General features: G+C 36.4%; 1 protein-coding gene across 4 annotated transcripts in view; it reads right to left on the bottom strand.

Annotated features, from left to right (window-relative positions):
• LOC127427077 (growth arrest-specific protein 7-like) overlaps positions 1-14,712 on the bottom strand; it is a 65,021-nt gene that overhangs the window by 24,302 nt on the left and 26,007 nt on the right. For all 4 annotated transcript variants that reach the window (XM_051674430.1, XM_051674431.1, XM_051674432.1 and 1 more), the window contains 2 exons: positions 9,670-9,747; positions 3,225-3,310 (listed from right to left, as the gene is read on the bottom strand). In XM_051674430.1, the coding sequence (XP_051530390.1) occupies positions 3,225-3,310; positions 9,670-9,747 (164 nt within the window). The remainder of the gene's footprint in view (positions 1-3,224; positions 3,311-9,669; positions 9,748-14,712) is intronic.

The following is a 14,712-nucleotide window of genomic DNA, read 5'->3' as shown; positions in this document are numbered from 1 at the left end:
ACTTAAGTTTCTCTTGCAAATAAAGTTTTATATGAATCTGGAAAAACAGCACAAGATTTTCCCCAAATTATAACTGCAACATGTCCACTGATTTTATGGCATGTATACATATAATTGTATCAAAGTTTAATACCTGTAAAAAAAATTTGTCTATTTAACTCTATCCACAAAAAAACAAAAAACAAAAAACATTTTAACATGTACATATTTAAATAATTAAAATGATGATAACTAATTAACTAATTAGACAAATCACTTCTTGCAAGTTCTTTGAGACAAGGTATAAAGTAAATAAATGTATGATGATTTTTTTTTATGCTTGTTGTAAAGTATCATGTACCATAATTAATTGCGATTACTCACGAAAAATGTGTGATTAATTATTATTATTTATATATATATATATATATATATATATATATATATATATATATATATATATATATTATTTTTGCAATTTACAGCCCTACTTATTTTGGAATTATTTTCTTAAAGCTGCACTTCGTAAGATTTTATTTATTTATTTAGGTTAAAAATTAACAAAATGCAATTATTGATTGAGTTCATTAAAAAACATGGTTCAAAACAATGCCCTATTCAAGTAAAGTCATTTTTATTTGTATAGTGCTTTTCACAACGCACATCGTTTCAAAGCAGCTTTACAGAAAATCATGCATTAAAAGAAAATGAAACTGTAATATTGTCACAAACGCCAGTGAAGATTCCTCAATCGACCACCAGAGGTCTCACTCACCTGAATATTAACATTGAACTAAACTTCCAAAGTGCCCACATGCCTGGACTGATTACCCTACACCTGCCTCATATCACTCAGACTATTTAAGCCAATGTGTGTTTTCATTCATTGCGAAGTCTTGTTTGCCCCAGCTACATTTCTGAGCGTTATTTACTCAGTTGCTCTACCCGTGTTTGACTCTGCTTTGGATTTACCTTGTACGATTCTCTGCTGCCTGCTTATTACTGTGTTTGCTGCCTGCCCTGATCCTTTGCCTGTTTGACTATGTTACTGCCCTGTCTCTGATATTGTTGGTTGCCCTGGTTATTTTACCCATGCCTGTTTTTACTCTGAACTTGTGTTAATAAACCGCACATGGATCCCACTCAGCCTGAGTCTGTGTTCAAATATCTCTAAAGTCTTAGATTCATCATTGTGTAGTTTCATTAAATATAATTGTATATTTTGTATAAAAAAATTAATTGTTTTTAGAACCCCAGTGAGCAAGCCAAAGGCAGCTGTGGCAAGGAACTCAAAACTCCGTAAGATGCTGGTTAATGGAGAAAAAAAACCTTGGGAGAAACCAGGCTCACTGTGGGGGCCAGTTCCCCTCTGGCTAAACAACATGAATATAATGCCAATATTAGTTATTTGTGTGCAGCGCAAGTCATGGTTTAAAATTAGTAAACTAAGTAAGTGTTAAGGGTCAGTGTTTAAACAAAGATTTTGTAAGAACTGTTAGATTAATGACTAATGTCTTTGAAGTTCATCCTGGATTAACTGCAGAAGTACACATAGATGCAATTGTTCTTTGTTAGTTGGCTGATGAAGGCTTTTGTTGGCAATTAATTGATAGTCTATGTATTCCATTTCAGGAGTGTAGTCCATCATTAGGCCAAGGTGATACAGGCAGAGATGAGTGAGGTGCATCACAGTTCAACCGGCCGGTCATTTTGGTGAGGTCTATCCTAAATCCAAGGTTAAGGCAGTAGCATATTCACTACGGTAAGCCAACAATGATGATTCGAATTTTAGCTGTCAGCTCGGATTTGGTGCGAAGTTGCAGGCTTATGTTGTACATCTGTACGTCATGACGCGATGTCTGTAAACACAGAAAAGAAGTACCGGCTGTCCCACGTTCCAGCTGGGGAAACTACGCTGTTCAGTTCAGTCAGTCACTGTCACACAGTTCAGGACAGCATTGCTGCAGTCTGGATGGATGTTTATCTGTTAACTGTTTGGCAAAGTTCTTTACTTCTTATAATGCTTGGATATGTTGACTGGTAGGGTTATTGAAGCTTATATTGCTTCTCATGCTTGTAAGATTCTAACAATCCTCTTGTGTTAACCGATCACGATGTATCTACACTGTCCGGTGAAGTTACTGTAACATGTTTAGTAATATTAATGACTTCTGAGAATTTTATAACAATGTTGTAGTTTGCAGGTTCCCTAAGACTGTGTTGCTGGTTTCTCATTTGTTTTGACCCAGTCGCAGAAATGCACAAGCTATCACTTATTGTCCTGTTTGCATATCTGTCTGTTTACTGGTCTGTTTAAAAGCCACTATAGGTACAAGTTACTACAAGGTAGTTCCCCATGAAATGTATAATTAAGTTGTTTAAAATGTACCAATTTCATAGCATAGTAATGTACATATTAATTTGCTTAGTGTGTGATCATCTCTTTATTATAATTTTACTGCTAAAGAAATGATTAAATAAATGTATTATTGTAATTTTTATATAGCATATTTCTGCATATTATTATTATTGTTTAATAAAGTATATTTCATCCCCATCATTATTAAATACTCGTTTTATGTTTTTAGTTTACAGTGTTATTGTGTGCAGTGCATAGACATACTTTTGTAGTATTACGGGTTCACTTGCATTATCAACTGAGGCTGTGCAATATAATATAAAATAGTCTTCCACTGAACACATATTAGCGATATCACAAGTTCAACCTCTTAAATTGATAAGTGTAGTACAATACAAACATTAATAGTAGATAAAACACTTCATAGTCATTTTAAAATATACTGGTAACTGGTGGTGGAGGAAAGTCACCTGTTCTCTATGTAAAAGCGCTTTGAGTGTAGTGTCAGAAAAGTTCTATAAACATAAAATTAATTCATTCAAAATATGTAAATACAAGTGCTGTTTATCTTTATCAAAGCAAGTGATATTTCAATTTTAAATGTTTAATAGAATAACATAATAGCAACATGAAAACAGAAAAAATTACACTGGCAAATGACTCTGAATATCACCCAGGCATGATCACACACACGCGATGTCCATGTAAGCTCAAAGCATGAGATTCATCCGCACACAAGAGCAGTTTAAATTTCAACCACAGATGTCGCCAGAGCGCACAAAGTTCCGTAATGCAGCTTTAAAAGCTTGAAATTGCGACTTATTTCAGGCTCAACAAAACTCTCAGACAGACATTTGGCAGACCACATCTGTGAGATTAGACATACCTGTTGACCTGTGCTTGTCCTCCGCATCAGTACATGTGACTGTTCAGTCTGATGCAATGGGCTACCATTGCCATGAAATCCATTCACTGTGAAGAAAAACAGATGGTGGGAAGAGTTCAATTTAGGACAAGGAGAAATCATGATATATCGCAATTTGATATGAAATGAATGCACTGCTTTCATGCCATTATTGTATACAGAATTGTAACGGGTTCAGGATGGGCAAGGTTGTTTTTGTCACTAAATTGACGTCACTAAATTCATGAATATTAATTAGGCTATGTGCAGATAAGGTCAAATATTATTTTACTGTTCTAATAAAAAGTAATTCTTGATGAACAGTTCAAGTGCTCTAATAAATATATGATCCATAACTTGATCCATACATCTAACACATCTAGCAATGTCAGTACTGGGATCTTGTTAGTCACTGGATAAATACATAGATCAGTAAGGTATTAGTCAGAATTAATGCTTGGTCCCTTTGGAAGTTTTCGCCTCTATTACAACGCCACTGAGAACAGCCCAAACAAGAACTCATAACATTAAAAATAACAAACTCCAGCATTGGATTGGCACTTATTACAACACACATGAACAAAATGGAAACTTCTGCTCAAGAACTGGAGATCTTTCTTCTGCATTAGATGCTTACTATTTCAAAAAGTGGTGGGGACAAAACTGGCAAAAGCAAAAAGCATTAGGGACATAACCCACCTGTCCCACCCGTAAATGGTGCCTATGATAAAAGTGACAGGTTCATAAGAGTGGTCCATTTGAAGTAGTCTGCTGAAGCTATATGATAACTTTGTGAGGTAACATGCTAAATTTGTTGAAAAGTCATATGGTGCTTGGCATTATACTTTGCAAGGATAATTACTTTTGTCAAACAGGTTTCCCGAACACTCCCCTGTCAGCTTTGGTCGAACAAACAGATAGTTCTCCCCCAGACTCACTCTGTTGGTTAAGCCAATGGTGCTCAGGCTGGTCGAAATGCTCAAAGTCTAGCTCAAAGTCTATAATACTTGGATAAAACTATGCGTTAGCATCCATATTCATCTCAAGAGAAGTTGCTTAACTAGCACAGCACCCCAAGATGTACAATAAGTGATTTGAAATCTACAATGGGCAAGGAGGTTTTTGAGCCAATTACCTGAGCTGTAAACACCATGTGACTAATGCTATATTCCAAGTCCTCTAAAGCTATACGATAGCTTTGTATGACAAACAAGCCACTCTTTTATTCACTGTTCACAGAAAATCTTGTGCACGAGTCAAATAACATGTAGGTGAGTAAATAAGATTAGAATTAAAAAATAAGAATTTTGTATAAACAGCAACCCAAGGTTCTTTCCCAAGGTTCTTTCAGACACTTTTATGGCACCTTCCCTCTCAGTCTAAATTTAAACACCCTGACTTTATTTCTAGACCAGCAACAATAGAGCCTTTTCTGATTCTGATTGTCTGGCCATGATAACATGCTGCAGTATTCTATTCCATCAAGGGTGGGTAATTTTAAATGTCAGGCCAAAAAGCCCTTTGCTCCAGCTTGTGCTTGTAACAAACAATGTTAGTTATTGACCACTGCATAATTAGTTTAAATTAGTCTGAGACACTTTAACCTTTAATTGAGTAATTTTATTTTAACCATTCATCATAAGGTTTAAGAAGTAAACAATGCAATTTAAACAGCCTTTTTTGTTTTTCTCCAGGAACCAGCCTCTTACATGATTCCATAATAGTATACAAATACCACTAAACAGGGTCCAAAATTAACACTCACCAAGCACCAAATGTGAGTAAAAATTGGCTTTGGCAAGGTAAATAAAATAATGTACTTGCCAGTTAAAAATGTAGCTACTTGCCAGTGGCTGGTGGTAACTTTATATGGAACCGCAACATTATATTTAAGTTGAATGGTAAGATCGATAATCTGGCCCCCTAGCTGATATACTGTAAGAGGCATAAGTGATTCAAATTCAAGGCATGATTCACAATAAAATATATTTTCTACTAAAAAATAATGCAAAATGTAGTTTCATGGCCAGTAATTAATATATATTGTATGGCGATACATTTTCTAAATTCACTTGCTAATTCACTTTCTCAATTCACTGCAACTTGCGGTCTCTGATGAGCACTTCTCTTGTCTCTTGGGTGGGTCATTCAAGGAAGCTTCCTAAAACACTCTGAGCAATGGAGATTTACAGGGCTTTATGCTGAGATCTCCATCCTGAACATGTCTACAGTTTCCTTTCTCAGTCCAAATGCAATGACACTCATTTTTCTTGAACTGACTCTTACAGTTATTTAATTTGCTTTTGAGTTTGCCCTCTACATGCTGAATCACTGGTATACTCTATTATCCTGTAAATCTATCATTAAGATGGGTGCTTTGCACTGGTAGACATTGTAAAATGCTGATAGCCAGTGCAAATCAAATCAAGATGAGTACTGAGCAGCACATGAGTTGGATCAGGACGGAGGTTGGGACATTAAACGGCCCCCACAGGGAGTCTGTTGATGAATTGGGGAGGAAAGCCATTTGGACAAGTGTTGAACATAAATGTGATCTGCAATGGGGTCCAAATGACCACATTAAAAATCTGGGGTTCAAAATCAAATGTATACCTGGAGATAAACAATGTTTCAGGTCTTTGAAAATTTCAAAACAAAGAAATGTTATGAAATAAAATTCTATTTCCGTGTCACTAATCCAACAATATGTTATTCTGTGCTACGCTGACATATTTTCTAATACTTACAGCTACAGTAGGTATATTGCAAGCTATTCTGAAGGTTAAAAATTAATATTATGGACCAGCAGACATTTGACAGTGACATAAATGACAAGCTCTGTTCAAAAGCCTTTGCTACGAATTACATGAATGCAGGTGACCTAGAAAAAGATTATTTGTAAATAGGCAAATCTAAACTGAATTTCATTGGCTCATAGCGCAGAGAGGAGGTCCACCACACCGCAAGAACTGCAGCGTTGTCCTTGTACACCTAGGCTCAAAAGTGAATCATTAACTCAATTCAGCTATTAGTTCAGGGAAAGATAGCAAAGCTATAAAAGCTAGTGGAGTATGTAGATCACATTCCATTTTGTTCATCTGTTATCTTTATCAAGATTAATTTAAGGAGGTAGACCTATAAATAATGAGAAGGGACTTTCTCTATAGTGAATTAAAGTGGATTTCTTGTACCAAAACCTTGATGTGACTTTTAGTCCTAAGCTTAGCATGTGAAATGTACTTTTTTCTACCTGTCCGACTTATTTCCATAGACATGAAATGTGCTCTCACCATCATATGGTAAAAATCACAGTCACCTGTTTTTCTGATTGGCTAAAAAAGGGCAGGCCACACTTATGACTCTTTTTTGCAGTTTACAGAGCCTAGGGCTATCACATAGACAGGTGTTATTTTTCAGGACATCTATTTCAGTGATATCTTTCAGGTAATAGGGACATTTTATGTGTGGTTTTCAAACAACAACAAGAACAAAAAATAGCTTATATTGTATCTAATTTAAATGGATAGTTCACCCAAAAATAAAGATTCTCTCATCATTTACTCAAACTCATGCCATCCCAGATGCATATGACTTTATTTCTTCTGCTGAACACAAATGAATAGTTTTAGAAGAATATATCCTCACAATGCAAGTCAATGGGTATCAAAATTTTGGAACTCCAAAATGCACATAAAGTCAGCATAAAAGTCTTTCATATGGCTCCAGTGGTTAAATCCATGTCTTCAGAAGTGATATGATAGGTGTGGGTGAGAAACAGATATATATTTAAGTCCTTTTTTACTATAAATACTCCACCCTACCCAGTAGGAGGTGATATGCATGACGGTTAGGGTTAGGGTTTGAATTGCCAAAAACAAAAGGAGAATGTGAAAGTGTAGATTTATAGTAAAAAAGGACTTAAATATTTATCTGTTTCTCACCCACACTTAATATAACTTATATAATGCTTCTGAAGATATGGGGCCGGTTGCATAAACAAAGCCATTAACTTAAGACTTTGTCAAACAATGAATCTGACTAGCTAAAGATGCCATAGAAAGCCTGTTGCATAAAACAAACTCACAGTTGTCTTTAGTAAGACTTGCATTGAGGGAAATGTAACTTAAAAAAACAAATGGCAGACAGTGGGGGTTCAACACAGTTTTCCTTTGCTGAAAATATCAGCCTATTAGAAGCATGCAATGCTTCAAAATTGATTGTAATGAACAAATTTTGTGATTTTAACCCAAATAATAATAAAAAAAAAAACTAAGGAATTTTGTTACAAAGTCTCAACTGAAGCCTCTTCTATCCCTCAACTGAAGCCCCCACTGGCTCAGCTGACATTTATTTTCCATGTTAACATAGAATGTAAACAAAAGTTAGCCTAGGGGTGTGCTGTCTTACATTTTGGTCTTAAATTAGACCGATCTAAGTTTTTATGCAACTGACTGTAAAAGTTGTAAGACTAGTCTAAAACAATTTTATGCAACCGGCCCATGGATTCCATTCGACTATTTGCCACTAGAGATGTTTGGAATACTTTATGCAGCCTTTGTGTGCTTTTGGAGCTTTAAAATTTTGGTACCAATTTACTTTCATTGTGAGAACCTACAGAGCTGAAATATTCTTATAAAAATCTTATTTTGTGTTCAGCAGAAGAAAGAAAGTCATACACATCTGGGATACCATGAGGGTGAGTAAATTATGAGAGAATTTTCATTTTTTGGTGAACTATCCCTTTAAGTCACTTTGGTAAGAAAGCAGCACCAACCATAAATATAAAATTATTTTGAGCTATCAAACATATATATATATATATATATATATATATTAGGGGTGTAACGATTCACTCATTATCTCGATGCACTGATCTTGAAATATGATTTATGAATCGAGAATCGTTAGTCTTGATCAATAATGGATTTAAAATGCTAAAAAAAAATTGTATGGATATTCTTATAAAATAATTTGATTGTGTTCTGCAGAAGAAATTCTGAATCATTCTTGAATCGTTCTGAATTTGCAAAAAATCTTTTGAATCGAATCGAAAACCTATGAATCGTGAATCAAATCGATTCACTTTCAACCCAAAGATTCACACCCCTAATATATATATATATATATATATATATATATATATATATATATATATATATATATATCAACAACCTTGATATATACATGATCAGCCACAACATTAAAACCTCCTGCCTAATATTGTGTAGGTCCCTCATGTGCTGCCAAAACAGCGCCAACCCATATCTCAGAGTAGTATTCTGAGATGCTATTCTTATCACCACAATTGTACAGAGCAGTTATCTGAGTTACCGTAGACTTTGTCGAACCAGTCTGGCCATTCTCTGTTGACCTCTGTCATCAATAAGGCATTTCCATCTGCAGAACTGTCCATCACTGGATGTTTTTTGTTTTTGGCACCATTCTGAGTAAATTCTAGAGACTGTTGTGTGTGAAAATCCCAGGAGATCAGCAGTTACAGAAATACTCAAACCAGCCCGTCTGGCACCAACAATCTTCCATGTGATTATATAATCAGCCAATCATGTGGCAGCAGTGCAGTGCATAAAATCAGGCAGATACGGGTCAGGAGCTTCAGTTAATGTTCACATCAACCATCAGAATGGGGAAAAAATGTGATCTCAGTGATTTGGACCGTGGCATGATTGTTGGTGCCAGACGGGCTGGTTTGAGTATTTCTGTAACTGCTGATCTCCTGGGATTTTCATGCATTATAGTCTCTAGAATTTAATCAGAATGGTGCCAAAAACATCCAGTGAGCAGCAGTTCTGTGGATGGAAACGCCTTGTTGATAAGAGAGGTCAACAGAGAATGGCCAGACTGGTTCGAACTGACAAAGTCTATGGTAACTCAAATAACCGCTCTATACAATTTTGGTGAGAAGAATATCATCTCAGAATGCTATTCTGAGATGCGGGTTGGTGCTGTTTTGGCGAAACAAGGGGGACCTACACAATATTAGGCAGGTGGTTTTAATGTTGTGGCTGATCAGTGTATATATATATATATATATATATATATATATATATATATATATATATATATATATATATATATATATATATACCTTGGGAAGGTTGTTGATATCCACTGCTAGAGATTCACACAGACTGTCCATGTTACTCCACTGTTCCAAGCCACAGATAAAACTGAAACACAGGAAATCTGTAATCAGAGGCCTCTGCACCCTATAACAGAGATAAAGCGCCTTTGGCCAAAAGCACTGAAAGATAATGCTTTCCATTCTGTGTAGACATTTCATCCAAGTCTTTTCATTTCCCCCTGTTTATCCTGCCTCTGATACTGAGTCTAGACATTATTTTTTTCAACATTAAACATATAAATCACAGAATGTATACAGATTTACATATTTATAGAGCAACTTTACCTGTAGGTACAGAGTTCTTATGTTTTAATGGAGTTTTAGGGGTGCCAGGCATGCTAGATGGCCTCTCCCACGTTGTCTCTGAAAAAGAAGAGCAAAACAATTTCCCGTTAATTACATCATCTATCTTCTATATGATAGTTTTGGCATAATAAGTAGGTGCAGATATTGATAAAGTAGCAAGCTTCATTGTGTCACTTTTACATGCTGCAATCTAAAAAACAGGCTGTACATCAGGTACAGAGGGTCCAAAAGTCTGAGAACACATTGAAAATCGGGGATTTCAAATTTCATTTAAGTTTTAGGATTTTGAATTTTTTTAAAAAAAAGAAACAACTTAAAATTATGATTTAAATATTTTCAACTTAAAATGAAGACATATTTAAGATGCATCATTTCTAAAATATAAATTAAATGCAAGCAAGTTTGTGACATTGACCATTGGTCATACTGCGTACAAAGAGATTTCCTCGCTTCTACTGAAACACACAAGAGGCATTTTCATAGATTCTCAAATCATGCTGGATATCATGGATCATCAGGTTTTGCACAAACTTATGGAGCCTATGACAGCTTGAGTTCATACTAAGAAAAATACTAATATTTTTTCTTTATTGTTAAATTAGAAAAACACACAAAATTAAAGCATTTTCACAAATGATCTCACACACACTTTTGGAACCTATATGCATCATGCATCAATCCCTCATACAAGAGGGAGGTAAACAGCAAATACTTAAACAACCAAACTGAAATAGAGCTTGTAAAGTGATGCATAAAGACTTTCTATAGTATTCTGAGACCCAAACCTTCACGAGTTGGCTACTAGATGAGAGAGTATTATGTTATTACTCTGTAGTGAAGGAGGCACCTCTAAACACATCAGTACAGATGAAATGACATGGACGGGGAGAAAGATCTATCATAGAGTCATTTCGTTTGGAAATGATGGAGAATGGATCCGAGATATAGAAAATCACCTAAATTAGCAATGCAAATCCAATTTCATGCATTCACTCAGTTAAAAGACTTCGATAAAATATTCCTAAACACTAAATGTTTCCTCCCAGTAAAGTTCTGTTGCAATAAATTTGCCTCAGATTCCTCTGATTAGCATTATTGTCTTCACTGATGCAGAACAATGTGTTTTTCTGATCCCATCTGAATAATCAAAATATGCATATTTGTATTGACTTCACCATATCATATCCAGAATCCTGAAATAAGTCCGCCTAACAAACATCTGAGGGTATCTGATTGAGTAAGGACTATGAAACAGAAAATCTGGTTACTAAGCAACAAGCATCTGAGAAACTGATTAATCTAATTATTTACTTCAAACGAACCCTGAGCGGTTGGACAGACAGGACTGGGCATGACATCTTTTGTTGTACTTTGTGCTCACCAGCGACTGATCTTACAGCCAATGTGGGATCATATCACGCTCTTTCAATCAGTGATGAATATCATGGTTTCGGCACTGTGAGCAATGAACACTGGCCTACTTATGTGTTCTGTAGTTCATCTTTAATTTACCACCATCTGCCTTGTCAGTCTTCAGCTACTGCACAAGTCACAAGTGTTGAATCAAACAATAAGGAAACATTTCATCTTATTTCAAGCAATAGGAGCCTATGCAACCTCCAAACCTGTTTTGTCTTCATTTTACAGTGATCTGATGTGGGAAAACTCAAACATTTGTCAAGAATATTTGAGTTTGTTTGCAATATCTTCAGCCTATTTTCTATTTACTGCAACCAAGATGTCATGTTTATAACTCTTATTTATCTTCAAGAACTTGCTGAACAGACTCTACTAATATAAGGTTGGTCTGACACCAGTAGCAGTTTATTTCTTCATTATGCGCGTGCCCAGCAGGAACACGTCCATCAGAAAGACACTATAGCTGTGAGGAGGAAGGAAACCATGCAAGACACAGCAACCCTGTGACAGCATTCCCCTGCACGCATTGCCATGGCGATCACACAACATAGCAACCCTCTGCTGAAACGGCATGAACTTAAATACAAAGCAAAACACCTCCTAAAAACATGACCAACTTAAAATCACACACAAATATGAGTACATTAAAAGATTCACACAATATTTAACTTGCTTCATTTTTGTTTTGTGGGCTGTTTGTTGAATAAGTAACACATTTATAAGCTAATAATGTCCCAATACTCATTAAACAGGCTTGAATGGATTTGGGTGGCTAGACTAAACGTGTAAACAAGTGTTCCAGTCAATGAATTCCAGTGTGTTACTAACAGTCTTGGCATGATTCAGGGTTAAAAGTTTGACTTGTTGTTTTTTTGGCCTTCACAAATCTTCATTAGCTTTAACAACTAAGCTAGGGAATGGAAATGAGGAAATTAATACTTTTAGAAGGAGAGAACATTGCTTTCACTGCCCAGCTGGAAAGTGGATTTGAAGGGCTGTCCATAGATGTCGACTGAAACCATGGAAATGCAAGTGAAGAGTAATGGAAAGCAAGTCTGAAAATTAATTATCTGCATGTTTCTTATGTTAAAGATGTTCATTATTAAATGTGCAGTTAAAACTAAATCTTCAAGGCCCTAAATCTTCATGATGTTTAATTATAGTAGCCATTCAGGGTAGCTGTAGGCTACACATTCTGCCTTCTGTGCCCCTCTATGTTTGAAAGTTATGAAATTGCCAACCCTTCTAAAACAAAGAGTACATTAAACCAACAAACGAACGTTTGCGAGTGATTACCACAACTTATTACTACTGTAAATGTACTTTCTAACCCAAATCTAAACCTTACCATAGAGTCTAACCCTTTACCCAAACCTTAAACCTAACCATGATTTCAATAGTAAAATCACTGGTGTGTTCTACAGAAGAAATAGCAACATTGGGTTTTGAATAAGCAGAGGCTACTTAAAATGTTTGCTAAATTAACTCTGAACCCAAGTCCCAATCCTAAACACAGGGCTCAGATTGAGGGAGGGATGCAAGGGGATGCCATTCCCTTTCTTTTGTTGAAAGAAACAACAAAAAACATCCCCCTTGTAAAACAACCATCCCCTTTAGATCAATTGTATCATTTATTACTTAGAACTAATCGTACAAATAAAATATTTTAATTCTCCAAATGCAAAAAATAACAGACTTTAAAAAACGGTGATTAGACGATCAGAATTGAACATTCCAAGAGCCATGAGGTAATAGGTGTAGATTAATTTTTATTTTTTTTCCCCAATTTGGAATGCCCAATTCCCAATGCGCTCTAAGTCCTCATGGTGGCATAGTGATTCCCAGTTGCCTCCGCATCTGAGACCGTCAATCCGCACATCTTATCACGTGGCTTGTTCAGCGCGTTACCGCAGAGACATAGCGTGTGTGGAGGCTTCACGTTATTCTCCGTGGCATCCACGCACAACTCACCATGCGCCCCACTGAGAGGGAGAACCACATTATAGTGACCATGAGGAGGTTACCCCATGTGACTCTACCCTCCGTAGCAACCGGGCCAATTTGGTTGCTTAGGAGACCTGGTTAGAGTCACTCAGCACACCCTGGATTCGAACTCACAACTCCAGGGGTGGTAGTCAGCATCTTTACTCGCTGAGCTACCCAGGCTCCCATAGGCATAGATTTAGACATGTCTGGGGTTGCCAGATTTCAACCAACATAGCAACCTTCTATTGAAGAGATGGAATCCATCAATCACAGCTTTACACTTGTATTGTTTAGAAATATTCTGTTAGTGTTATGCTTAATTTGCACAATCTGGGGCAGTCTCTCCACTGCAAAAAGGCACCTGTGTTCCTAAAACAATGGGAAAAATGTTTGTTGATGTTTAGCAATGATGGGTTGATGTGTCCAGTGGTTGTATAAAATTATTTATTTATTTTTAATTAGGGGGGAATGGGGATATTTCGCAACTGTCTTTCAATAGAAATGTTGCAGTGAGAGTAATTTCTAAATTTATGTCAACATATCAAAACAACAGTTGTGGAAATGAAACTGTAATTAAAAACAAACATACCTATTCAATGGTGTAAACTCCCACTGAATTATCTTTAGTAGGCTACACTGAACAACATCCAATAGAACATTTATTCCAAATGTGTGTACATTTAGAGGAATGTTGAGGAATTCTCATTTGTTTACTTAACATTTCTTCAGAAACAATTGTCATTCACATCCATTTTCCAGTAAATTATGCAATCTGAAGTGCTCTAATACTCTCATATGGTGCGAGTTACATGCATCCAGAATGGGGGAGGCCTCTGTTATGATTTGTCATCCCAAATACAGTGCATTCATAAAGCATTTAGAGCCCTTCATTTTTTTCACATTTTGTCATGTTGCAGCCTTATGCTAAAATGCTTTAAATTATTATTTTTTTCCACATCAATCTACACTCAATACCCCATAATGACAAAGCAAAAACCAGATTTTTCATAACTTTGCAAATTAATTAAAAAGAAAAAAACTGAAATATCACATTGACATAAGTATTCAGACCCTTAGTACTTAGTTGAAGCACCTTTGTCAGTGATTACAGCATCAAGTCTTTTGGGTATGATGCGACAAGCTATGCACATCTGGATTTGGGGATTTTTTGGGGTCATTCTTCTCTGCAGATCCTCTCAAGCTCTGTCAGGTTGGATGGGGACAGTCGGTGGACAGCCATTTTCAGGTCTCTCCAGAGATGTTCGATTGGGTTCAAGTCCGGGCTCTGGCTGGGCCACTCATGGACATTCACAGAATTGTCACTAAGCCACTCTTGCGTTGTCTTGGCTGTGTGCTTAGGGCCATTGTCCTGTTGGAAGGTGAACCTTCGGACCAGTCCGAGGTCCTGAGTGCTCTGTACCAGATTTTCATTAAGAATATCTTGGTATTTTGCTGCGTTCAGATTTCCTTCAATCCCGACCAGTCCCCCAGTCCCTGCAGCTGAAAAACACCCCCACAGCATGATGCTACACCACCATGCTTCACCGTTGGGATGGTATTGCGCAGGTGATGAGCGGTGCCTGGTTTCCTCCAGACATGATGCTTGGAATTGAGGCT

Source organism: Myxocyprinus asiaticus, chromosome 36 (genome assembly GCF_019703515.2).
Source record: "Myxocyprinus asiaticus isolate MX2 ecotype Aquarium Trade chromosome 36, UBuf_Myxa_2, whole genome shotgun sequence".
In the NCBI taxonomy this organism is placed as follows: Eukaryota; Metazoa; Chordata; class Actinopteri; order Cypriniformes; family Catostomidae; genus Myxocyprinus; species Myxocyprinus asiaticus.
The sequence above is the reverse complement of the archived record's forward strand: the minus strand, read 5'-3'. Positions and strand labels throughout refer to the sequence as shown.